Below are 27,588 nucleotides of genomic sequence, written 5' to 3' on the forward strand. Positions count from 1 at the left end.
GGAGTGTGAGTTTGAGGCGACCTTTTCTCTGACGGGGCAACAGGGCGAATTACTGAATCAGCAGCCCCTGTCCCTCTCCACTGCACCCTTCAGAGAAAACCAGCGGTCCTTTCGAATCAAACACGCAGACAGTCCACGGTGCTGAAATTCTCAACAACAACAAAAAAAAACTTTACCTCCACTGTCCACGTCTTTACAGGAAGAGAGAGTGGGAAGCATGGATAGGCACCTCTAGCTGTAAAAAAAAAAAAATGACAGTGCAGAACACCAAGTAAACATTCACCAGAGGATGATTAAATAATGTGGCAGACCATACGCTTTACATAAATAAATAAATAAATAAATAAATAAATAAATAAATAAATAAATAATAAATAAATTAAGAATGAATGAATGAATGAAAATGAATGCTTTGGTAGGAGGGAGAAACGTCTTTTATTCACAATATAATATAATACAATATGACAAAAATATATATATATTCATACTTGGTCTGCTTTCCACACAACGGTCAGAATAAGAGCTTTATGTAGCAAGGTCGCAGTAAGAGAAGGCCGACCTCAGGCCTCAGGCAGAAGAAAGTGGCCCCGCCCCTAACTCTACTTAATATTCATTTAGTCGTCCGTAATTGGATAATTGGACGGCCTCATTTGCATCTCAATCTTTTGCAGTTACACTCCTCACCCCTGGCCCCATGCACACACACACACACACACAATGCACGCACACACATGCAACACGCACGCACGCACACATGCAATGCACGCAAACACACATGCATGCACACACGCGCACTGCAACACATGAACATGAGAACACGCACACGCGCACACACAACACAAAGTCATCGCCATAATCTCCCGAGAGTTCAACTACGTAACTGTGTCCAGATTGTCCTCCAAAAAAAAAAAACAACAACAGTAAAACACCCCGGTTCTGAAATTCAAACAAAACACTGTTTATAATGAAATCCCGCCCACTCATAGCAGATAAATTATACATTACACAGGGAATCTATGCACAGAGCAGGAAGCGGCATGGAGCTCCTATAAACTCGTCGTTGTTTGTTATGAACTCCTTTGTCGGCTGGTAGTGTGTTGGCCTTTTCCACGTCCTCGCCCTCCCTTCGGGTCGCACAAACACGAATACCCTGGGGTTCCCTCGTTCGCGAGCCTTTGAAGCCGTCGTCTGTACGCAAGGCCAAAACAAACAAGCTTCGTTTTGCCAACAAAAATAAGAAAAGAATCCTTAAATTCTCGTGCGAAATGCACGGACTGTGCAATTTTAACCCCGAGCAAACCAGACGAAAGCCGAACTTCGTTGAAGTGTCTAAGATTAAAGAGTTTTTTTTTTTTTTTTTTTTTTTTGAAGCAGCGCCTAAGATCTAACCATTTATTCCTTCCCCAAAGGCGATCAATCTGCCAGGCTGCATGCAAACTCATCCACAACGCAGTCGGACACAAACAGTGGGTAATCACACAGACTTTACGCCCCCTAGTGGTGGCTCTCAAAATAAGCTCTTCATGTTAACATACAGAAGATATTTGGTACATAAAAACAACAAATATTTTATTTTATAGTTCACTGAAATAGGTTTTTTTGTGAACAAACTTACAGAGGATTAAACTTCATCACATCCATCAATATTTTTGGACCACAAATCTTTTGTTTGGGAACCATAGTGTTGTACATTCTTATTTAAACCTTACTATCAGTGACCCCTGGTGCATGTGGGACATAACGTTGTTCGTGATGATGACAGTGAGCTTCCCAGTGACACCTTAATAGCTTGTGCAACATGCATCTGTAGTGCACTTACAAGATCATAGGAAATGCTTACATCTAAAAGGGGGGAAAAAGGGATCACTAGAAATAATAGCTTTTGAATTGTACCTGTCAACTACAAACCAGGACCAAACAGTGCAAAGAAGAACAGTACATCATTAAAACAAAGGCACAATGTTTCCTTATGCTAGCTAACCACTTCACGAAAAGCACATTCTAATTCTAAACGACACATATTTAAGTGTAATAACCATCGTTAGTTTCGTAGCCAGCAAGAGAGATTGCTTCAGTTTTAACCACTTTAAATAGACGAGTCAGCTTGCCTGACACACTCCAAAAATAAACACAAGCAGAAAGGACAGTACGCCAGTACCTTATAATCAAGCAAAGAACTAAAAGCATCAGTTAAGGGTCTATAGTATTTGAATAAGTCCTTTTGAAAAGGGTTTCCTGATAATGAGACTCGTTTGAAGCACTGGGACTTAAAAGACCAAAGCAAGGAGTTCACAAAACGAGATTTTTTTACACATAAACATGAAGAGCATTTAAACATCCAGTCTGACGCAGTCGCTGAAGTGGTCGGCACTCGAGAGTTAAGGCACCCAAAGTCCTCTGATGCTGCGATCCCGTGACCTTCAAGCAGTACAAAGAGCTCAGCTCAGCTTTGGACTCAAAAGTCAGCTTCCTGGTGAACAAATTAAGGACAAACGTGTGTATTCAAAGTAGGACAGCTACAAAAAAAAAAAAAGATTGAAGATGTGGAAACTACCAAAAGTGACCGGAAGCACTGTCCACTATGTCCAGACATCTTATATCTGATTTATCCATCATACATCCCCCATCCCACCAAAAATAAAAACCCAATAATTATATTTTTATTAATAACCAAAAATTACCTTGTAAAAGCTTGGAATAAATAATGTTTCGCTTGATGCATTTCATATAAACATTCCTAACAGGGCACACTAATGCCGGCATGTGCGGGTCACATGTGAAAGTGCTCGATTATTTCTCTTTCTTATTTGGTTTTAGTAAGAGACGCCAACTTTACAAATTACTAGAAATAAATTAAATTGACATTTTCCTTCTTTTCCTTCGATTTTAGCTTCAAAATTGCTGCACCATTGAGTCGTCGTCTCCAAAAAGTTTAGCTTTAAAGCCTGATTAACGTGATTATAAGGAAAGATAAGCTCCAGATGTGAAATGTAGTCAACGTGATCGCAACGGAAGAAGAAGAAGAAGAAGAAGAAGAAGAGTCCGAGCGAAGGCCAGTGACTCAGGGTCACTTTGACCCTTCCGAGTGATGAAATCACCAGCCATGCATTTAGAACACGGACCACGGAACTTAGAACGTAGAACACGGAACGTAGAACGTCACCCTGGTGCATCTGTGCGCAGAAGTGCGTGTGTGAAGTCGTTGGACAGTCATGATGTCACCACCCGCAGAGGGCAGGTATCGGGTGGTATTCTGAGTGGGATGGGCATGGCTGGGGGGGTAGGGGAGGGTGGGGGGGCAGGGGGAAAGGGGGCAGGGCTTAGACCGTTTTAGAGCGGGATGCTGTTTGACAGACACTCCAGCTGCTCCTCCCCCAGCCTCTGCCTCTCCTCCAGGTCCTTCTGGCGGATCAGGATGGCGGCCTTGGTCTGGACGAAGCGGCGGTAGTCCTGCAGCTGCTCCGGCGTGAGGTGCTTGGACAAGATGGCCGACACCACGCGCTCCCGCCGGTCCAGGTTGTCCTTCAGGTCTTTGGCGTCCTCTCTCTGTTTACACAGCAGGGCGTGCCGACTGTCCAGGGACTCCTGCAGAGGGGGGTGGGGGGGAGGGTTGGGGGGGGGGGGGGTGGGGGTGAAGCGAATTTATATTAAAGCTCAAACGTGCTCAGATTGAATCTTGTAATGTTATTTTCCTGGGTGCTGAATCCTTAGTCTAATGAATGCACGTTCCAGTAAGGACAGCACTCGCGGTCAGGTCTTTAAATTTTTATCAGCACAGACCGTAGAGCGAAGAAGACTTGACTGCTGAAACAAACCCGTCCCAATAAAATTTAAAGACCTGACTTCACGTGCAGTCCTTTCTACTGAAGTGGGGAAACAGCCTGTTTATTTCCAGGGAAATTTAAATTATACATTGTACTTCCCACATTTATATACTTTGCACTTTGACACTCTTATCTTTGCAAATTAACATAGAGTTTGCATTTACTGTGCTGTTGTAATGTATATTCTTATACATAATACCCAGTTATGCCGCTTGTTTTAAACTGAGGAAATTCATCTTAAATACTTTGCTTAAGGGTACAATGGGAGTCCCACACCTGTGATTCAACCTCCAAAATTTAGGCTACAGGCTCAGCTTATTGCTCACACTACGACACCCCAAGCTTGAATCCTGAATTTATAAGACAGGTGGTTCCAAAACTGTGGATTGGTACCCAATACTCAGTCGACAGAAGGGCTCAAATGTTTGAATTTTGTCCTTGAACATAAGCCAGGTTACATTTTTAATAAGGGTTGGGTTACAGTGAAGGCATTGTTAAGTGCTTATTAAAGAGACTCCATGAGTGAACTGAAGCTATGCGGTGTACCAGGCTGTGCCACCAGAGGGCAGTAGTGATACATGAAAAACCAGAGTCCTGTTTTGATGACTCACTGGAGGCAACAGTCCTGCTGATGACAGCAGAAAAAAAAGCAAATTTGGCAAGCGATAAAATAACCTTAACTGGATATTTATAGATCCCAGTCGTATAAATAGCCTTCGCTTATCGATGAAACCAAATACTGCAGCTTCGCCGCTTCTGTGTGGACCCACGCCAATTCTCTGACATGAAAGGAAAAAAAAAAAAACCCACAGAGCCAAAAGTTTTAATTACAGCGGCAGAAAATGGTGCTGAACCAAGCGAAACGGGGGAAGCGGAAAAAAAAACGTCCAAAATCACACGGGAGGAATTATCAGGTCCTGATCCGTCATCCCTCAGAGAACCCAGAGACTTACCCAGAATCCTCAGGGGCACAAAGCAGCCACAGGAATGCGGCGTGGGACAACTTTGGGGAGGGAGTGGGGGGGGGGGGGGTGGAGTGTGGAGGTGGGTTAGGGTTAGGGTTGGGGGGTGGAGCATGGCGGGGGAGGGGGGTAGTGGGGGTGTGGAGTGTGGGGGAGGGGAGTGGGGGGTGTGGAGTGTGGGGGAGGGGAGTGGGGGGGTGGAGTGTGGAGGAGGTTAGGTTTAGGGTTGTGGGGTGTGAAGCATGGCGAGGGGGGTGGAGTTTGGAGGGGGGTTAGGATTATGGTTAGGGTTGGGGTTGGTGGGTGGAGCGTGGCGAGGAGGGGGGGGTGTTGGGGGTATGTGCCGGTGTGTTAAGGTGGCCCACCTTCTCCTCGGCGTCGGTGTCCTGGTCCACGGTGCTGAGCGCGTTCTGGACGCGGGCGAGGCGGGCCGACAGGCAGAGCAGCAGGCTGACCACGCGCTCCAGGTCGCCCACGAACAGCGCGTAGCGCTCGTGCTCCGCCGGGAGGCAGCCCCGACGCACCAGCGCGTCCACCGCCCCGCCCTGCAGCCCGTTCGCCCGCACCTCCTCCTGCAGCGCCTCCCTCTGCGCCTCCACCGCCCGCAGCCGCCCCGCGATGCTCGCCATCAGGAGCCTCTGCGCAGGGACGGACGGACACACGGACACGTTTACACACGGCACACACACACGCTTACACACTGTGTGCGGGACACACGGACACACTTACACACGGCACACACACACGCTTACACACTCTGCGCGGGACGGACGGACACACGGACACGTTTACACACGGCACACGGACACACTCTGCGCGGGACGGACGGACACACAGACACGCTTACACACTCTGCGCGGGATGGACGGACACACGGACACGCTTACACACTCTGCGCGGTGACGGACGGACACACGGACACGCTTACACACTCAGCGCGGGACGGACGGACACACACACACGCTTACACACTCAGCGCGGGACGGACAGACACACACACACGCTTACACACTCTGCGCGGGACGGACGGACACACGGACACGTTTACACACGGCACACACACACGCTTACACACGGCAGGCTGACCTCCAGGTAGCCTGGTAAAGGTCGGGCCACCCAACACAAGCCTGCGCCTATAACTGCCTTTTCAATTACAGTTAAACCGACCTTGAATTCGAAAATGATTTGAAAAAAGAATTCTAACCGCTGTCTTCCCAAAACAGAATGCTGACCAAGGTTTATTTGTTTACCCTGGGCCGGGAAGATGAAAGCAAAATGGCTGCATCACTGCCTGTCAGTGTGTTTATTTTGTTCTGCCGATGCACACACGGAGAAGATGCCGGAAAGGCTGTATCGGTCTTTTCTGCTCCAGTACATCTTGTATTGTAAACAATGAAAACTACGCCTCAGGAACCCTTCAATCTGGTTCATCCATGGCTATTGGGCCGGTATATATAGGGCACTTTATTCATTTATTTGTTTATTTATTATTTTTTTTAACTGCTTCCTTGTGTTTAATAATTATGCAGTTCCAAAACTGCTCCTACTGGTAGAGTGGTGCGCAGTATTACTTACCTTCTTCTCTGTGACATCACTTTCTGTCTTGTCTGGAGTATGTTGCGTTTCCTGTTCTTGGACATCATAACCTGAATTCTCACAGACAGGAGAGATGACTTTCTCTTCTTCTTCCTTTGTTTCTGACCTAAAACAAAAAGTATGGATGGACACTTCAGTACAGCTTCAGTATATATCATATTTACTGAAGTCACGGCTTGGATTAACACTCGACCTTAATTTTTTCTAGAATTGGATAACAGCTGCATTCCACAGCAACTTACAATACAGTCCATTAAAGGCAGTGCTAATCATATAATCCAGTAGCGTATGTGATAGCTAGCTGTTTCCACATGGTGCTTTATAAATTACATACAGACTATAGAGTAGTGGCAGCCTGCCCTGTTCCAGGAGATCTACCATCCTGTAGGTTTTCATTCCAACCCTAACAAGGCACACACCCCATTGAGCTGCTAGAGATCTTGTTGAGCTGCAAATGAGTAGAGTCGGGTGTGTCAAAATAGGGTTGAAATGGAAAGCTACAGGATGGCAGATCTCCAGGAACAGGGTTGGTTAGCGCTGTGATTGATCATAGCCAGTCACCTGTCCCCAGCCTGCTGGGTAATGTAGTTCCGTTCCTGCTTCCTCCTGTAGTGCTCCCCCATCAGCAGCGTGTCCTCCGACAGCAGCTGCTCCATCAGCATCACCGCCGTCTTCCGATTGGTCACCGGGTACAGGACGCGGGCCAGCGACTGGTCCTTCGCCACCACCTCCTCCACAAGCTCCTCCCACCGCCGCGCGTCCTCCGTCTCCGGTCCCGCCTCCGGCTCCGCCCCCTCCGGCTCCGCCCCCTCCTGCTCGGCCTGCTGCCGTGGCTCTGCGCTCCGGCTGGGCTCCGCCGCCTCGACCGCAGACGGCTCGGCGGCCTGGGAACCGCCTTCCGGCAGCGCGAGCGCGTGGCGGCTTGGAGCCTCTTCAATGACATCATCAGGAGGCAGAGAGGGCTGAGGAGGGGCGGAGCCTGTTTCCCGGGCGACGATCCACGAACTGGGGTCCGTTGTCACGCCGTGGCTCAAGGACACCTCCTGGGAGGAATCTGGCCCGGGGCTCCCGTCTTGATCCCCCGCTGAGGCCTCTGCCAGCAGGGGGCGCACTGGAGGGGCTGTCTTTACTCTGCTGGGGGGACCCCAAAACAGGCAAGACAAAATTACCCTCTGGACAGAAAAGTCACGATACCAGTATAGAGCTAGCAATGTACTATGTTCTAGACCAGGGCTGCCCAACCCCGTTTATGCAGATCAACCATCTTGCTAGTTTTCATTTCAACCCTACTTTGGCACACCTGACTACAAACTAACCCTTAAAATGATCTCTAGCTGTTGAATGGGGTGTGCTCTGGTAGGGTTTGAGTGGAAACCTACAGGATGGTAGATCTCCAGGAACAGGGTTGGGCAGCCTTGTTCTAAACCAAACCTTGTCTTTTACGAAGATGAGAGCATTAGGAAGCAATTAATGCCTAAATTTTGCAATGAAACCAGGTAGTTCGGCCCACCTAGGTTTGTCATTGTTACTTGGCTCTTTTAAGCACCGACCGCTGGAGTAACTTACCTTGAACTGGCCCTGCTCTCTCTGGGGCCCCAGGGCGGGCTGGGCAGGGCAGGGGACTCCTGTTCAGGGGATCCACAGGTTTGAAGGGGCGGCGGAGGTGGCAGGGGGGTGTTCGGGTAGAAGACGCTCTTCCCCACACGTTCAGTTGTGAAGGGCACGCCGCTGGAGGAGGCAGACTGGGCCCTCCCCCGGGGAGAGGAGCCAGAGACCGGGGGGGTGGCTGGGGTGGGGGTTCTGGAGAGAGCCCTGTCCTCACTGTCACTCAGCTGGGGGGCGGAGTCCTGTTTGGGAAAGGGCCTCCTCTGGGAGCATCCCTGGGGCTTCTCCTGCGCTTCCGCGGGAAAGGGCGCGTCCCTATTCTCCCGGCCCGGCCCGGCCCGCTGGGCCCGGAGCTGGTCCAGCTCGTCCGAGCTCTTGCTCAGGACCGGAGGCCGGCTGGCCCGGGACACGCCCAGTTCCTCCATGGACTTGCCCCTGGGGGCCGACACCCGAACTCGCTGGACCTCCGAGACCGAGGCGGCCCGTGTTTTACTCGCTGGCACCTCCCCCTCTGCTTTCTTTGGAGAACTGACAGGAGAGGACACCAGAGACGTCACAGCTCAGCACTAACACAGCCTTACCAGCCACTGTCAACACCTCACTGCAACACCAAAGTGGTGAATTACAGCAAAACTGAACTAAACAAAAATTATACACGCAAACTGCAATATGACAGCATAAAACTAGTAAGTAGGCATATTAAGCATACATTTTGAATGTTGACATTGATTGATGGATGCTTTTGTCAAAAACAAAACAATGGCAGAAAAAAATATGGACAGGTAAGATGTATTTTACCCTCTGATTCTCCACCAGTGAGGAGCAAACTCACCTGGATCTCTGAAGAGTGCCCTCTGGTGACATCTCTTTCATGTAGCCCACAGTCTACAGGGAAAGAAACACAAAGACATCACACGTGCTGATCCTGTGACATTGCAGAAGCCTGTTAGAAAGCTCTAGGAACTGGAACATGTACACACACACACACACACACAAACATTCATTTATGCATATGCAGTTGCAAATCATTCTTAGTGACTCCATCCCTGTGAGAGGTTTAATGTTTTTAATTCAGTTTGTCACCTCTGTCCGTTGGTTGCACCAAACCGAAGCACTGGCTTAAGACAGCACCTGCATACACTTTCTGGGGGGCCAACAAAATCTTGCTCCAGCATACTTGCACGTGAGCCTTAGGGTAACGTACCTGAAAGGCGTGGGGCGTGGAGGTGGAGCGGGCCCGGAAGAACCCTGGCGGCTCGGGCTGGTCCAGCAGGTCCTCCGCCGAGGCCGATTTCCCTGGAGCCGAGCCGGCGGACTCCATCCAGCTGGACTGGCGGGCGTGAGCGCCGGGATGACCGGAGACGAACTGGGAGTACCTGACCGAGCTGGACGAGGAGTCCAGGATGCGACCCGCGGACAGCGGCCTGAGCAGCTTCTTCCTGGGGCCCGCGTTTCCAGAGAGGGGCCTGGGACCCCAGTCTGACGGCTTCCCGGGCGTGGAGTGCCCCTGGTCGGGGGTGAGCAGGGCCGGCTGCTGGGGCTCGGTGGTTCTGTGGCCTGTCTTGCGCTCCATGTAGGCCACCAGGGCCTTGTGCTGGATCTGCTTCAGGCTTGCCTTGAAGAGGCTGGAGGCCGAAAGGGCGCGGCCCCTGGTCTCGAGCACCTTCCTCTGGGCCGTCCCCATGCCATGCTCACTCAGGTCCTCCCCGGACAGCAGGCTCTCCCTCTCACTGCCCAGGGAGCGTTGCGCGGCGTGAGTGGGTCCATCGCCCAGCTGGTGAAGCTTCTCCGGCTCGGAGTAGCACAGCTTCTTCTGCTCAGGTGTCAGCCTCCTCCTGCCCCCTATTCGAGCCACCTGAGGCTGAGCGAGGTTTGGGGGCCTCCCATTCTCCTTCTCATTCTCCTTACCACTCTCGTTGGTGCACTCCTTGCCACTCTCTTTGAGGCTCTCCTTACCGCTTTCCTTGCCATTCTCCTTCTCCAGCTCCTTGATGCTCTCTTCGAAGCTCTCCTTGGTGTTCTCCTTCTCTTTGATGCTCTCTCTGAAGCTCTCCATGCTGTTATCCTTCTCCCTCTCCTTACTGCTCTCTTTGAAGCTTTCCATGCTGTTATCCTTCTCCCTCTCCTTACTGCTCTCTTTGAAGCTCTCCTTCATGTTCTCCTTCTCCCTCTCCTTGCCTGGGACCTCAGGTCCCGAAGGCGCAGAGCTCTCTGAAGCCAGCGAGGAGCACTGCAAGGAGGAGACAGGAGGAAGCACAGAGGGCCTCTTCTCAGGCCTCTGCCTGATCCTGTGGGGCCAGGAGAGCTGCAGGTCCTTCCTCTTGAAGGACGTTTCCCGGAGGACCTTGCTCTGGGCGTCCTTCAGCTTCTCCTTGTAGTACTTCTTGAAGGACTCGTCCAGGGTGTTGTAACAGTCGGCAGGCATCTCCACCCTCTCCTGGCTCTGCTCGGTGGGTGTGGCCCTGTTTGAGGTCCTCTCCTCCCTGTGGGTGGGGCCTTCCTTGCTTTGCCCCCTCAGGGCCCCGCTGTTCCGCCGTGACTCCTTCGAATTCCCATTGGGGTCACTGTCGGTTTTAGGCCTGTGAGCCAGAACCCCTCTGCTCTCGCCAGTCAGATGGTACAGGAGGGGCGTGGTTTCCTTGCTAATTTTTTCCTTAGCTACATCTTCAAAAAGCTGTCTCATCCCTTTCTTCCCTTGGTCAGCGTTCTTACCACCAGCCACTGGGTCCGGGCTCTGGATCGGCAGAACGGCTTCCTCGGTGCTGGAGTTTGCTTGAGAGAGCCGGTCCTCGGGGCCGCAGTAGAAGATGTGATGGCTGCTGCTGTGGTGGCGGCGAGAACTGAGGCCGAGCTCCCTGCCCTGCATGTTCTGGCCTTGCTCGTCGAGGCCATCAAAGCCGTCGGACCCCTGATCAGAAACAGGCGAGGGGCCGCGTGGGTTGACACCACCGTGGATCTCTCTGTGTTGGTTTCTTGCGCTGAGGGCCTGGTTTCGGAGGTAGGCCGCCCGCTCACCTTGGGGGTCCTGGCTGCCCTGACGTCTGTGACGAATGATTCTGAGCAGCTCTTCCACTTTGCTGTGAGTTCTCTCCACCGGCCTGCGACGGTCCCCCTCCGAGCGCCGCTCCTCCTCCCCCTCCGCCACGCCGCCGAGCGTGCCTCCGAAACCGGGGTCGGGCGGCTTGCACACGCCCGTCACGAAATAGAACTGTCCCTTGTGCTGGATGTTGCCGTTGAGGACGGTCGGCGTCCAGGCCTGCGGTTTCTCGGCCGAAAAGCCGCCCTCCTGGGCTGAGTGCCGCCTGGGTCTTTGCGTCTCGGTGGGGTCGGCACTGCCCGCAGGCTGCAGCTCGAGGCTTTCCTGCGGAAGGAAGGCCGGAGGCGATCGGCTCACACTCGCCGGTTTCTGCGGCTCGGGCACCTGATCCGCCCCGTCTCGACTCACGGGGTCCCTCAGGCCGGGCTGCGAGACCCGACGCCCGTAGTCAAGGTCAGGCCTGGGACACGCTGCGTCGGGGCTGTCCGCCGGGGACCGGCGATGGGTCTTCTCCGCCACCTGGCCCTCAGGATATGGATAGGACCTGGAGTTTTCCAAGTTCCTTATTGTTATAAAACTGTCCAAGCGAGTGGGCGGTGGTGGTGGCGGTGGTGCTTGTGGCGGTGGCGGTGGCATGAACGGAGGTGGCGGCGGCAAGGGAGACTCCTGGTCGTAGCAGCGCCCACCCACGACGGAGCTGCGTTGATCGCACTGCTGGGAAATGGCCTCCATTGACCTGTAGAGCTTCTCCACGCTCTTGGGGTTGGAGTTGAGTTCGTTGGGATGGTAGACGGCCTTCACGTACTTCATGTCAGTGTACTGCAGGGAATGGGGGTTTGTCTCCTCCCTGCAGTAGGGTATGAAGGGAGAGGAGTAGTCCGGAGCGTTTGAGCCCCCGGAAAAGGAGCTGTAGGCAGAATCCCCTTTCCCATGGTGGTGGGTGAACTGGTCAATGCTGCTAGTGGACTTAGCCGGAGAGAGTCTGCTCACTGGACAGCTCAGAGGATGCAGATCCAGGTTACTCACTCTCTCAAAGTGAAAGTTGAAGGAATCCATCGATGTGCCTAACACGGAAGTGGGGAATGAGGGTCGGGATGCACATCCGTCGAATGAGGACGTAGCACGTGGTTCCACTGTTCACTTTCCGGAAAGTTCAAGACATTCTTTTTTTTTTACTCCTTTTCTCTTCGGTCTTCAGGAAGTGGAAACCACAGCCATACGTCTGTACGGGACCCTAAGGGCAAGGACAAATATGTGCATTTCAGAACAGACAAATTCAGTATAGTGACTGCAAACCAGTAGGACTGAAGCAAAATACTTGTGTAGATGCGAGGTAATTAAAGGGAGGTACCCAAAATCCTCCAGCCCCACCATAATGACTGCATTCCTCACAAATGAATCACAGATAGCTAATGAGGCGTGCTGTATCCATTCCTTCATCCACGTAGCTGTGTTGACTGACAATAACATGTTTGTGTTATATTCTCAACGCGGCATGTCTACCGGGGGCCACGAAACTCGCTAGGCCTAACAGTAGATCAAAAGGAATGCAGCCGAGATGTTTATCTCCTCCCTCAATCAAACGTCTCCAAGGACTCTGATAATTCTCGACGCACGGGCAATTTATTGCATTCCACTTCTCAATCGGGGCGGGGCTTATCGAGCTGAAAGTATTTCCCGAAATCAAAGAGGTTTTCGAAGCACCGGTGCCACACAAGTGCTTGGTACTGGGCAAAGCTGAAAATACCGTCTGATCACTTCATCCTGGGATACCCCTTCGAGGCCCTCCGTTTTCCTGCAGATTCACGTATGACTGTATATTGTTACGATCGACTCCTTTGACACTCAGAAAATGATGGCGAATATGTGTGTATGCTTTTAAAAATGTACGAGAGCTGAAGTTAAGCAGAGATTGGGAGAGAGCACAGAGTAGATAAAGCCAAGAATTAAATAGGTTTTTCGAGGCGTCGCGGAGAAGAAAAAAAAAGAAATACCTTAAATACCATTGAAGACCAGGAAGAAATATTTTAGGATTAGACGTGATTATCATTAACTGGATTAGAAACCAGGGACTGAAGGACTGAACGCTCTGCACAAAAATCAATGGAGCATTACAATGACTAAATTCTGAGTTCCCTGTGTGAAACTGCTGGTCTATTCAACCTTCTGCACAAATTGTTTTTTTTGGTTTGTTTGTTTGTTTGATTTTGCGGTTGACAGAAATGAATTTTGTCACTATTGCATTACAGAGCAAACGCTCGCAGACACTTTTGGTGGCCGGGGAGTAAATGGACTGCATCTATATAGCGCTTTTATCCAAAGCGCTTTACAATTGATGCCTCTCATTCGCCAGAGCAGTTAGGGGTTAGGGGTTAGGTGTCTTGCTCAAGGACACTTCGACATGCCCAGGGCGGGGTTTGAACCGGCAACCCTCCGACTGCCAGACAATTGGTCTTACATCCTGACCTATGTCACCCCTAACTGTTGTTTATACACATTCCTTAGACTGAAACAAACTACAGACATAAGGTCAGAACATTCATGGGAGGATTAACCTAAATGCCCTCGGTCACATTTTCAGCGTTAATCAGGGCGAAAATAAAATGACATGCATACCGTGCCATGCAGTTCTGCAACATTTCTTCTTTTTTTTTGCATTATGCTAATTAGCTTCAAAGCGCTTTTAATTAAATCTTTAATCACATTTAAACCAAATTAGGCCTGTGTGGTGAGAGATGCACAAGATGACTCCTTCCTCCCCTTTGGTTAAAAGGGGCGAAGCAGCCATTGTGCGAGGGGAAGCACCCTGGCTTCAGGGGGAACTAGGTTTATTGTCTGACGGCACTCCTAAACAATGAGACATGCAGGCTGCTGGTTGTTTATCCTCCATTACGGCTCTGGTGTGCCTGGCGGTTGCATACCTGACACACACTAACAAAGGTCACTCCGAGCCGCCTGGAAACATCGTAAGAAGGCAACGCAGAATTGAGGCCCTCCTGCAGAGCGTACAACACAGAACCCACAGCCCAAATATTTTTGTTCGTCTTAGCAAGTTATTTAGTCTTGTACTGAGACTTAAAATATTAAAATACTAGCTTGTTAAAGTTACTTTTTTCTCAACAAGTGAAATTTTCTCACCCCATGGGCAAATCTTGAAATGAGTCTCACCTCATTGGCAATTGTTTTTGTCTTATTTAGCAAAGAACGTCATTGAAACAAAAATCGAAAGACCAAAATAATTAAGATGGACTTATTTTTTTGGGGTTTTGGTAGTGTTGTTGTAAAAGCATGTTATTGGTTGCAAAAAAGTAAACATTCAATCGTGTACCATGGCAAAGTGTGTGTAGTAACCTCAAAATTATAACATTGAAAATGCTAAGACTACGCTGCGCAGAAACAACAAACGACCTAATGACGACTTCCGTTGCCAGGGCCTTTTCCCGCAACGCACGACAAATTTTTTGCGGATCCCGCTCGCGGGACAGAGCGGATTAGGCCACAAAGCAGGGCTCGTTCCTTTCCCTCACGTGCCCCGCACCCTGCCGCACGGTGCGGACCCCTTTTTTTTTTCGGGATCCCCTCAGAGCCCAGCGGTGGAGAGGAGAGAGGCTGTGGTGCTCTAGGTGCGTTTGGGGGAGCAAAAAAAAAAAAAAAAAAAAAAAAAGAATCATTCTGATGAATTCACAAGCACAATCGGGCCCGTTCAGCAGGGGGCTCTGCGTGTGTCACGTGGGGACTCGCGGGGCAGCATGTGAGGACGGAGGGGCCCCGGGGCTGCCCCTCCACAGCATGGCCCCGAACCCGGGGCCACTCAGGTGGAAGTGATAGGAAGGAATGTCTAGAGAAGCACAGCGAGGGACTGGAGGGGACACACACACACACACATACACACACACACACACACAGTTACAGATACACACACACACACACACAGTTACAGATACACACACACACACACGATACAGGGACAAACAAGGAGAAACAGGGTGAAGTAACTATGCATACACACACACACACACACACACACACACACAGTAGCAAATACACACACACAGAGTTACATACACATACATACACACACACAGTTACACACACACACACACACACACATACACAGTTGCACACACACACACACACATACACAGTTACATACACACACAGTTACAGACAAACACACACACACATACAGCTGCATACATACACACACACACACAGTTACAGACACTCATACACACACACAAACAAAAGACAGGCATGTATACATTCACACATACACAGAGCACACGTGCGCACACACTCTCACACAGGCAAACATGCTTATGTTTACTCATACACAAACACACAGACACACAAACAAACATGCATAAAGCAAAACATGCATGAAGATAACGTCAAGCCCACTGAGGTCTAAAAATCTCACTGTGGTATGAATGAAAATCTTTTGGCGCTGTACACTTTCTTTTTGAAGAAACCAAAAGCTATGAAACCCCAGCAAACCTGACAGAAACACAAAAATGCAAACCTCTCCATAAAAGAAATTAATCTTCGTATAAAAGAATGAAGTTCAACAGCACCGCTGAAAATGCCGTCCATTGTTTAAATTTAGCCCAGAGGCACAGGACTCCACGGCTGCTTACCTGGACTCGGGAAACATGTCATGCTACAGAAGTGCTATCGGTTTACTCCACAAAGTCAAGACGGAAAGAAAACAAACAAAAAAAAAAAACACAGCACCCAAACCACATTCTTCACTTTCTACGTATGGGGAGGGAGAGAAAGCAATAAAAGAAAAGGGAAAGGCCTTTATTTAACACTGATTTAATGCAGCGGAGACAGAGCTGTTCACAGGAATAAATGGAGAGAGAGGGGGGGCATAGAGTGAGAGACAGAGAGAGAGAGAGAGAGAGAGAGAGAGAGAGGGAGAAAGTGAGGTGAGAGACATAGAGCAAAAGAGAGAGGAAGAGAGAGAGAACGGCTTCGGAGAGGCTTGGAGTGAAGAGAGAGGGAGGGGTTGAGAGAGAGACAGAGAGAAAGAGACAGTGAGCGAGAGAGAGAGAAAGAGAGAGAGTGAGGTGAGAGATAGAGCAAGAGAGAGAGGAAGAGAGAGAGAACGGCTTCGGAGAGGCTTGGAGTGAAGAGAGAGGGAGGGGTTGAGAGAGAGAAAGAGACAGTGAGCGAGAGAGAGAGAAAGAGAGAGAGAGAGAGAGTGAGGTGAGAGATAGAGCAAGAGAGAGAGAGAGAACGGCTTCGGAGAGGCTTGGAGTGAAGAGACAAGGAGGGGTTGAGAGAGAGACAGAGAGAAAGAGACAGTGAGCGAGAGAGAGAGAGAGAGAGAGAGAGAGAGAGAGAAAGAGAGAAAGCTCGGGAGAGAAGAGAGCACTGTTGCACATCCGCCTGGAGGACACACAAAGAGGGCAGCAGAAGGCTCATTTCAGAGCGGGACAAAAAGATCTGCATTCCTGCGGGCTTCAAAGAGGGCCGGGCGGAGGGCCGGGCGGAGGGACGGGCGATGGGCCGGGTCTCATTCACGCAGGGCTCCTCTGTGCATGGAGCCTGGCCAAAAATGGGGAGGGGGTGCTTTCACCTCCCCCCGACCCCCCAACTGAAAACACACCAAGCACACGGAGCCCCCATTTAAGACCCCCGGAGCCCCCCACTTTTACTACTCTAAACCCCCCCCCCCCCCGCCGCCCCACTACAGTATTTCCAACACGCTGAGCCATGGGACCATGGGAACCCCCTTCCGAATTCTACAGGGGGTCGTGCCGAGGTCCACGACTTTCACCGAAACGGTAAGGGGGTCGCAGAGGGGCGAGAGTTCCTCCATCGCCCCCTCCTCCTCCTCGGGACAATAAAACGCAGGATAAACGCCGCGGCGTCGGAGGGCTGTTTGTTTACAGCAGGGGTCCCCAGTCTTATCCGAAAAAGGGCCGGGGTGGGTGCAGGTTTCTGTTTCAGCCCAGCACCAGGACACTTGATTACACTTGTCAAGGCCTTATTACACAAGGTCTTAATTGAAGACCAGGATTAGTTAATTAATTTTATCAATTATAGCAGTGCTGGGCTAAAACAAAATATCTGCACCCACACCGGCCCTTTTCGGATTAAACTTGGACACCCCGGGTTTTTAACACGTTCCTTTTTAAGGTTGCTTCAGCCACTTTGTCACCACTCACTTTCCAGAGAAGGAGGTTCGAGCTTCTCTGCGTTTCAGACGTCACCAGATACCACGGTAACTCAGGTGTCCCTTTGTCGCAAAACGCCCAGGGGCTCCGCCCCAAAATCCACACCTCTGAAAGAATTAGGCCGCAGAACGCCCCGTCCGTAGGGTGTGGCCTGTGCGTTCTGTTTTTCTGAGACACGCTCTGTCCCGGTTCAGACTAGGGTCACGTTTCGGCTGTCTGTCTGAAGGTGCAACGCCCTCCTGTCATCCACACCTGTGACTGCTAGCGAATGACAGGAGCGCTATTCTTACCCCACGCCGCGTTGACACACTCACTGCTGAGCGACAAAGTGGTTTAGGGGGTCTATTCTTACCCCACACTGCGTCGACACACTCAATGCTGAACACCTGAATGGTTTAGGGGCGCTGTTCTTACCCTGTTCTTACCACGGTGCGTCGACACACTCACTGTTGACCCCCCTTTGCCGATTCCAAGGATCTGGTTCAAGCCGTCACCGTAAGACAAAATGTACAAGACAAACTGTGCACCTGTCACCCTGAAGCGCGTCACACACCTGCTCAGTGACGCCCTTTCTCGAGTCCAGGTGACATTTGGGATTCTTAATGGCGACGCCCCTTGCAGTGGGGCTTCTGAAACCCCTGATGTCGGGGGGGGGGGGGGGGGGGGGGGGGGGGGTAATACCATTGGGCTGTGGGGCGCCCAAAACGTTCTCTGCATGGCAACAGGATTCACCATGGGGCTGTCGCGTCCAATAGCGGACAAGCCCTCCGGAGAGAGAGAGAGAGAGAGAGAGAGAGGGAGAGAAGAGAGATAGAGAGAGGGAGAGGGAGAGAGAGAGAGAGAGAGAGAGGGAGAGGGAGAGAGAGAGACAGAGAGAGGGAGAGGGAGAGAGAGAGAGAGAGAGAGAGGGAGAGGGAGAGAGAGAGACAGAGGGAGAGAGAGAAAGAAGAGGGAGAGGGAGAGAAGAGAGATAGAGAGAGGGAGAGGGAGAGAGAGAGAGAGAGAGAGGGAGAGGGAGAGAGAGAGACAGAGGGAGAGAGAGAGAGAGAGGGAGAGAAGAGCGATAGAGAGAGGGAGAGGGAGAGAGAGAGAGAGAGAGAGGGAGAGGGAGAGAGAGAGACAGAGGGAGAGAGAGAAAGAAGAGAGAGAGGGAGAGGAATGTCATTGTTTAAAAAGCCCGAAGGTGCCGGAGTTTGCCGGTAAGGAGCTTTTCCGTCACAAGACGGGGAGGGAGGAATCCCGCGAGCTCGGCCGCCTCCCCTAAACTCGCCAGGAGACTCGGACCGCCGGGAGCGAGGCAGCTCGGCGCGGCGGCTAAAATTCCGCTGATGTCATCACAGCGGCTTGAAGCGCATTACCGCCAGGCCCCGGAGACGCGCCGGGGCGACGAGGATGACGAGGGCGACGCGGACGACGCCGCTCCAGACGCCGTTCAGATAAACGGATTTGGCGTGGCGCGGCCATCCAGCTACGCCAAGCACCCGTGGCCGATTCTGAAAGGCACCCAGGTCCGAGGTGATCGATAAACGCAGCCTTACAGGGTCAGACTCAGCACAAGGACTCAGCACAAGGCCTCAGCACAAGGCCTCAGCACAAGGACTGGCGTACAGAACATAAGTCAGGAGGACTCTGGTGACTGTGAGTGCAACCCTGATAATGCCGATTACGCTCATATTATCCTCCTGGAATAACCCTAACCCAGTCCCCAGCCCTGCACGCGTTCCATTTCTGACCCAGTTCAGAGAACGCCTGAGAGTCAAATTAAAGTCACGAGGTTTTTATGGTACGGGCCAGAGTCTCTCACCCACACGCAAACACATACACACACACACACAAATATACACACACACACAGGCCCATATACACACACACACACATATACACACACACGCAGGCCCACATATACACACACACACACACACGCACAGGACCACAAACACACACACACACACACATACACACACACGCAGGCACACACGCGCACACAGGGCCACACACATGCAGACAGACAAACACACACACAGCACGTTCTACCCTACATTCTCTCCTCTACTAGGATATAAATCCATTAAATTCTAATGTATCAACCAACAGATCCACCCCAATGTCACTTGAGGCAACCTAAATTAAAACAGTCAGAAACAAATAATCACATTCAAGCTTTGGTTTGTGGTCATTAAAATGATTAAATATCTAACTGCTCACCACCCTGCAGGGAGAGTGACATTTATTATCAGAATTAGTGAACTGTGAGAACTGTGCGTGTTGATTTATCTGGCCCTGCAGTCATTTGGGGGTGAAAACACATCTTAGCAGATGCATCGGTGACCCTGGAATGAGGCATCGCACCACCAGGCAACCCATCTGTCCACAGAAACCACAAACAATCTGCACAGACACCCGGTCCCCATAACGATGGCAGCGAACCTGTTCTCCCGGGACGGAAGCCCACTGCTGGGGATTAATGAGCAGCATTAATAAGGCTTCTTCCAGAACAAAGGTACACCATTACCACACAAAAAAACAGCCTACACATCTGCTAGCTTTTTACAGAGTCAATTTAACGTCAGAGCCTTATGGTGCCATTTTAAACAACGGTACATCGTAGTACATCAACTGCACCATCTTTAAATACTATCAAAAGCGAGGATTAAAAAAAGACACTCCACGCAGCCCTGTTTCAGACAATACCCCAAAACTTCTGCTTCAGTCACGACACTCATAAAGCACATTCAGAAAGACAGCGAGAGAAAGAGAGAGCGAGAACAAGAGAGAGAAAGGGAGGGAGGAGAGAGAAAAAGGGTGCAGAAAGAGCGATAGAGACAGAGAGAGGGAGGAGAGAAAGCGAGTGAGAGGGGCGAGGGGAGGGGGCGAGGGGGGAGAAGAGAAAGTGAGAGGGACACACACACTCACACGCGCAGCGCGAACACAAAGGGAGGCGTGAGGGAGCCCTTTTGAGAGCGGGCCGAAGGGCCGCGGTGTGGAATGTGGACTCTGGCATGTTTACAGCACACAGGCCGAGGAGCCGACCCCGGCATTCCACAGGAGGAGGCGGCGCCGCCCCCGCCGGAGTCCGGCCGGACCCTTTTCGGACCGCCGCGGAAAAAAACCCCCCCAAAAAAAACAGCTTTTTTTTTTGGAAAAGGTAGCATCGGTCAGCGAGGGAGATGGATTAAAAAATTAGAGAAAATCTAAAAAAGAAGTGGAATCCCAAATGTCACCATGGTGGTCAGCGGCTGGTTACTGTCCCCCCACACACCCCGCCCCCCCCCACCCCCCCCGACATTACGTCGCTGTAATGCGCCCCTAAGCCCACGCAGGGCCAGTGTGTCCCTCCCTCCGCCTGCCAGTAAAATCAGCAGGCCCATTAGCTGAGCAAACTCTGCATGTAATGGCATCGGTCTCAAGCAAATGTTTAACTTGTTCAGGACACCGAAACCTCAGTGCAATAAAACAACAAAACAAAAAAAAACAGCATAATAAATTTTTTTTTTTAACTATCGTGGTGTTAAGCATTTACACACCTGGCAAAGCTGAGCTGGGTAAAAGATTAACTTGCAAGGCCTAATGTTCCAGAACTGTAACACCAGTCAATAAAAAAAAAGTCTTCAAGAGATTATTCATTATATACATATATCCGCAGATAACTGTACTTGCGATATTTTTACATGATATTATGGGCCAAACAGTAAATACATAATGTACTCAATCAAGAAGTAAAGTGGCGTATCGAGTTTGCCCAGCGAGGCCCTGAGACCAGAGAGATTAGCGAAAAGAGCGAGCTGTTGCTCCCAGTGTGAGAGGCCCAAACGGCAGGGCTGCTCATGGGCTTCTGCCACATGCTTCTGAACCAGAACCAGAACAATCCCAGAACCCCCCACTTCAGTACTGTAAAAATCAGTACCCCAAAAAATCTTAAGTCAGTCTTATATTTAGACTTGAAATCTTATTTCTATTACTTGTGTCCGAGTGATTCCAAGCTGCCCAACCAATAAAGAGGGTCAGTCACAGGAGAAATAACCCCCCCCCCCATTCCCCAGCCTTTGCTCCTCCCCGTTTCTGCGTTGCCATGACAGCTGTGGAGGGACGAGCCATAGTTTAGGGAGGGTCAGCTAACTCCAGCCAATGGGAGACCCTACAAAGGAAACATCGACCTGAGGGCCAGCCTGTAACCAACCTGCATCACCGCACGTTCTCTACGCACGCATTCCCAAGGTAAAGCACACACCTGATATAATGATGGCATGATCAGGACCACACCCACTGTACAGTGCCGTCACCTGACTCCTTACTCAACACGAGTGGAATGCAGTAATGAAAGAGCTCATGGGACGTGGAGAAGAAGAAAAAAAAGATTCAAATACGAGAGGCAGAGGGGAACAAACTGACCCACTTCCTGATACCTGAGACCTCAGGGAGTCCCCTACCCCCTACCCCCAACCCCTGCCCCCCCCCCCTCCCTTCAGGGACCCAGAGCACTCTGCCCTGGTTACGTAAACCTGGATGCATCCCTCCCATGGTGACCGCTAAAAAACCCGCCATCAAGTTGCCCCCCCCCCCCCCCCGGCCGCACAGGAGGACCCGGGTCCCGGCTGACTCCTGCGGTCCACGTCTCAAACGTCGACACCCGTTTCGTCTCCAGTGCGCACCAGGGGACACCAGGGAGTGTTACCTAAGACACTGAAAACTACGACTCCCAGCAGGACTGTGTGGCGACTTTGACTGCAGGACTGAAACTACAACTCCCAGCAGGACTGTGGCACTCTGACTGCCGGGCTGAAACTACAACTCCCAGCATGACTGTGCGACTCTGTGACAGCGGTGGTTGAATACAGTTGCACAATCCTCATAAGTGAAAATGGCAGCAGCAGCATCGCAAACATGTAATTTACGGCACACCCCCCCATACAGCGCTGCTCTTCCAGTGTGGTCACATGCCGTACAGTCCGCTATCAAACCCTAAAACTGCCGGTGGTGACTGTGGCCATCGGCCCCAAAAGGGCAGCGCAGTATCAACTACCCCTGCGGTATCCAGCACAGGGTAGGTGTGGGTATGCGGGTTTCTGTTTTAGCCCAGCACTGATACACCTGAGTCCTCTTATCAAAGTGTTGACTGAAGACCACGATCAGTCGATTAGTGGAATCAAGTGTCGTAGTGCTAAACAAAACCTGCACCCACACCGGCCCTTTTTCGGACAAGGGTGGACACCCCTCAGTGACATCATCGCCAAACATTTCGCCTGGCAGAGTTTCTTCGGTCTCAGCCCAAGAGTGATGCCTCTGGTTTACCCTATGTAATCAGTGTGCACGAAAAAAAATGTTTTGTTTGTTTTTTTTTTTTTTAAATGAATGTTTAACTCCACTGGAGATTTAGTGAACTTTCAAACCGGTGAGGCATTAGCTAATGCCATTATGAGGAATGTGCAGATTTCCCCAGAAGCTCAAATTCCCGCTGATAACAGGCTCTTTGGACCTCAGTGTTCAGGGGCTGGGTGGAAAGCAAAGTTCGGATTCCTCGTGTTTTCCAGGAACCCCCATCCAACGCAGTTCCAGGGCGCTTATCTCCCTCTGGCTATTCTTAGACGCGCGATTAGAATCGAACCCGCTTGCCAGAGGCGCGGGGAGAAAATTGCAGGGGGCCGCCGCGCGAGCGAGACGCGAGGACAAGGGGAACTATCGCCCGCGACGCCGCGATCACGACAAGCCCCGCCCCTCGCTTCGCCTCTCCGCCCACAGGCTTTCAAGTAAATGATTGGCTCGGCCTGATCCGCAGGGTGGAATTCTGCGCTTATGTAAACCTGCTGGGAAATACAGCGTGCCCTCGAAGCAGATGGGTGCAATCACCACAGGGGACAAATCCACCCCCCCCCCCGCCATCCCCCCCCACCAAAAAAAAACCTCTTGATTGGGCCAAGCCGGTCCTCCAGACGCTCCCCCCTGTGCTATTCTGGAAAGAAACATCAGTCTTTTTTTTACCCCCCCACCCCCAAATAAAAAACCTCTTGATTGGGCCAAGCTGGTCTTGTGGTTCCCCCTGCACTGTTCTGGGGAGAAACAGCAGTCTTTTTTACGAACCCTCCCCCCCCCCACCCCCCCCAAATAAAACCTCTTGATTGAGCCAAGCTGGTCCTCCAGACGCTCCCCCCTATGATGTTCCAGGGATACAGCCGTCTTTTTTGGGTTCTTTTATTTGTTTGTTTTTTTGGTGAAGCTCTTTATACCCGTTTCTGCCCCCCAGGCTCCTCGCCCCCCCCCTCCCCCGGCGCTGGTGCTTATACACACGCGCTGGAATGTGGAAGATAAGCCGCCGCAGGTGGAAAGCACACACAAGGCCGAGCTGTACGCAGCGCATTATGTCTTATCGCCAACCAATCAGAGCGCTTATCTCCGCCGTGAGATCAGAGAAAACAAATATTAGCTCCGCGTCCCGACCGCTCCCGGCCCCGCCCGGAGGTGGAAGTGGGCGCAGGTGCGTGAGAACGGGGAAACGAGGAGGGGGGGAGGGGGGGGGGGGGAAAGAGCGGGAACAGGGAACGGCCGAGGGAGTTCCGGACCTCTCCGTCCGGCGGTCCGCACACACCTGGGAATACTCGGGAAGAGGGAACGGCTGGAGCGTTTCAGACATGTTCCTTCAGCAGCCCTACACACACGTCTCCCGCAAAGCGGCCGCAAACTTCACTCGGTTTCAAAATGACGTAGACTCAGTCAGGTGGTCCCACACATTGTATGTCCAGGCACATTTCGGATGGCCAATGACATAACATAACATAACCTAACATACCATAATGACGAGAACAGGCCATTCGGCCCAACAACGCTCGCCATTTTCCTGACTAAAACAGCGCTGTGATTGGTCGGCAGCAAACTGTCATCATGACTAAGGCCGGTCCATAAATAACACAGGGAAACATTATCTGGGGGAATGGGCCTCTAATAATGCCGCAGTTCACGTACTCACTTTACTCTTTTATAAGGAGGGCAAATTATGTGTCCATTCAGGGCCCTCTGTTAAGGAACCCACCCCTGTACGAAACCACACCCCCACCCTAATTCTCCCCTCCCTCGCCCCCTCCCCCCCCCACCCACCCATTCATCCAAACGCCTCCACAACCTTCTCAGCATTCTCACAAATCCTCTCGAATTTCATCACAATGACTAAAAACAACCCTCTCGCCCTATAAAACCAAATGCATCGCTAAACACCGCCCTCTCACGTTTCATCGAAATGGCGAAAAAACAACACGCTTGTCCTTAATCCGAATTCATCGCTAAACGAAACCCTCTCGCATTTCAGGGAAACTACTAAAAACAACCCTAATCTGAATACCTCGCTAGGCCAAAGGCACTCTCTCACCGAACCAAACACAACCCACTGACCTATATTCTAAATCCGTATTTTCACAAACGTCTGAAAAATAAAGGACAGCGTATAAGAACACGGGCTTCGCGTACACACACTCAAACAATGAAATGGAAATAATAAACCATTCTTTTTTTCTTTTTTTTTCATTTCGGGCGAAATAAAAACTAGAACACAAATAACTGAGTCATTGTTTTTGCAATGCGACCTCTTTTCATTGGTGAGGAAATGTTGCACAGAGGCAGGCGTGCTATAAGCTTTTAAGGGGCCCTAAACAAAATTTTATTTGGGTCCTTTTCCCTTTTCTTTCAGGGGTGGTGGTGGGGGGGGGGGGGGGGGGGTCACGTGATCATGGACCCCCCCGTATGCACATGCCTGCATGGTGGGGCAGTACAGCTGGACATCTGCTGAAGCTGCTCAAGGTCAATCAAGGGCTCGCGTCCCCACCCCGGGATTCAAACCAAACAAACACCTTCTGGAAAGGGGCCCAAGCCAAACTGCCTCCTCATCCTGGCCGCAGAACCACAAAGTCCACAGAGCCGAGTTCCAGAGCAACGATGCCCAATTTCTGCCAAGGTCCTGGGAATTAATCAGTCCCCCCCCCCCCCCCGCCCCCCGCACTCCCCGGTGCCAGGGGTGCACAATGAGCCGATCCGCTTCGGGATTTCCTGCCAACTTCAGCTCTTAATTATTTAATTAGCTCAATCACATCCTGCCCTGACATTCGTATAAGCGTCAGCTACAGCCACAGACTGCAAGAGTATCCTAAAGATTCTAACTGTGCTCAGGTAGGCTACAGGAGTGAACCAGCATAGTTTATAGAGCTGTTTATAGAGCTGTCAGAAAACTAAAACTGGTCGGAACAAAAACCAGCACGCAGACCTACCCTCCAGAGTTGTGCACCCCTGTCCTGCGTGCAGTTTTCGTGTTGATTTAGTTCCCATTCATCCTCAAGCACATCTCTTACCTCTTTATTCCCCATTCACTGCCCAAAAGACTCTATCACCCCCCCCCCCCCGCCCATTCAGCTGACTACACCCCTCTCCCCAACACACCCTATTAATTTAGACGCATATGACACCTCAAGTGGGGACCACACAGGCGATCCCGGCCCCCTTTCACCAGTAACTGACCTCCCCGAGAACTCCCACGTTCTTCCACTTCCTTGATCGAGTTAGCGGCTAACAGGCTAACACGGCGGAACATGGACTGGCCTGAACGAGCAGGGTGCTCTACAGGGCTCCCATTTTCAGAAGCGTTCGCTCCTGAACATTGACGTGTGCTGACTGTAAAAATTATTTAAGAGCACACCTGCTAATTGGGATGCATTAGTGTGCTCCTAAATTTTTCAACTTTCAGAGGAGCACCTCAGCTCCTTGGACAAAATGTTCATGTAGAGCCCTGGTGGGTATTTTTGATAGAGTTTTGACAGAGACTGCCAATTACCTTAAAAATTGTGTTCCCCTGTCTGGCTTCTGCTGATTGGACAAGATGAGACTGTTTTAGTGTCCTCATGTCTTGCAGCTGCTGATTGGATAAGATAAGCTGTTTTAGTGTCCTCCTGTCCTGCTGCTGCTGATTGGATAAGGTGAGACTGTTTTAGTGTCCTCCTGTATTGCAGCTGCTGATTGGATAAGATAAGCTGTTTTAGTGTCCTCCTGTCCTGCTGCTGCTGATTGGATAAGATGGGTATGACAGTACTCTTGCTCCAGTATAAAACAGCAGGTGAAGAGGACACCTCATCCCTGCACAAAAACAAATTTGTGTATGTGAGTAGGACAAAGGACATGTGTCCCTGCCGTTGAAATATTTTCCTCTGCACAATGATAATGTATTGTGATAATTTATGACTCATGTAATCCAGGTGCATCTTTTGGAACGATGCCATGACTGTAAGAACATTTGTATAACAGCACCAGACCACAGTGGCACAGCGAGTTTAGGTCAAAGTCCTGCACACACAAACTAAAACTGGGGCAACTACACGAACGTACGCACACACAGACATACACACACACACACGCATGCATGCACGTACACATGCACACACAGACACACACAGACAAACACAGACACATGCACAGGCACTCACACACACAGACAGACACAGACAAACACACACAGACAGACACACACACACAAACAGACACACACACACACAGATTTGCCTATGCCCAGAGGATTTGTCTTGCAAACAGTGCAGCTGGCGAACGCTGGACAGAGAGGCGACCCTGATCTGAAAGAGGCTGGACCTGATGATTAAACGAACTGGCGGGAATGTGAAGGTCACCCCCCCACCCCACCCCCCACCCCCGTGCCCTTCCCCCCAACCCCCCCCCTGCTGTGCCTCTAATTACACTACCTGCTGCCCAGGGCCAGTCCCCTTCAGCGCTGTTAAAAATGGGTCCAACTGGCTCTAATCCCCCCAAATTCCTCCACCCCCTGGGCTGTGACATCACACTCCCCGCTGGGGCCTAGTCATCTCTCCCCGGAGCTGAATTTCACTCGCCAAAAAAACCCCCCAAAAACAAAAAACAACCCCCTTTTCCCTCACCCCTTAAGGCAAACTCTGAGCTAAATTATACTGCGGTAGCCCCCCCACTAGACTGTAGCAGAGTGGTTTAGAGCCTGTCCTCAGCTTTTAAAATACTTTTACTTTGTATGTAAACGACTCAGCCAAAGCCAACATCTATATACCACTACAGCTTTTTACCACCTGGAGGCAGGGGTTTGTATTGCAGATGTTCTGTGTCTGTCTGTCTTATTTTCGGCTAATCTCCGCGCCCGCTCCTCAGAGGGAGTCCTGCTGACGGGGGAAGGAGGCTCGATAACGCAGCGCTGAAAGCTAAAAGAGAGGAGGGGAAGAAATCGCCATGGCGACACCACGGCCGCTACCGAAATGCCGTCCGTCGCAGGAAACCTGCGCTGGAGTTACAGCGAGGCGACAGCAGGGAGAGAAGAGAAGGGCTGAACGGAGAAAGAGGAAGAGAAACGGTGCGAGAAACGGACAGATAAACAT

At 51.0% G+C, this 27,588-nt stretch overlaps 1 protein-coding gene across 4 annotated transcripts in view; it reads right to left on the minus strand.

The window, feature by feature from the left end:
• Window positions 1-3,282: 3,282 nt before the first annotated feature.
• shroom1 (shroom family member 1) overlaps window positions 3,283-27,588 on the minus strand; it is a 31,132-nt gene continuing 6,826 nt past the window's right edge. Inside the window, exons 2-9 of one of the 4 annotated variants that reach the window (XM_035434784.1) lie at window positions 10,113-12,258; window positions 9,192-10,064; window positions 8,820-8,872; window positions 7,949-8,515; window positions 6,944-7,516; window positions 6,362-6,488; window positions 5,152-5,424; window positions 3,283-3,585 (exon numbers count right to left, since the gene is read on the minus strand). In XM_035434784.1, coding sequence (XP_035290675.1) covers window positions 3,331-3,585; window positions 5,152-5,424; window positions 6,362-6,488; window positions 6,944-7,516; window positions 7,949-8,515; window positions 8,820-8,872; window positions 9,192-10,064; window positions 10,113-12,080 — 4,689 coding nt within the window. In that variant the 5' untranslated portion in view covers window positions 12,081-12,258 and the 3' untranslated portion in view covers window positions 3,283-3,330. Of the gene's footprint in view, window positions 3,586-5,151; window positions 5,425-6,361; window positions 6,489-6,943; window positions 7,517-7,948; window positions 8,516-8,819; window positions 8,873-9,191; window positions 12,259-15,661; window positions 15,905-27,588 lie in introns of those variants that run through there. The other 3 variants (XM_035434782.1, XM_035434783.1, XM_035434781.1) reach the window with 3 other exon arrangements.

This window comes from Anguilla anguilla, chromosome 9 (genome assembly GCF_013347855.1).
Source record: "Anguilla anguilla isolate fAngAng1 chromosome 9, fAngAng1.pri, whole genome shotgun sequence".
In the NCBI taxonomy this organism is placed as follows: domain Eukaryota; kingdom Metazoa; phylum Chordata; class Actinopteri; order Anguilliformes; family Anguillidae; genus Anguilla; species Anguilla anguilla.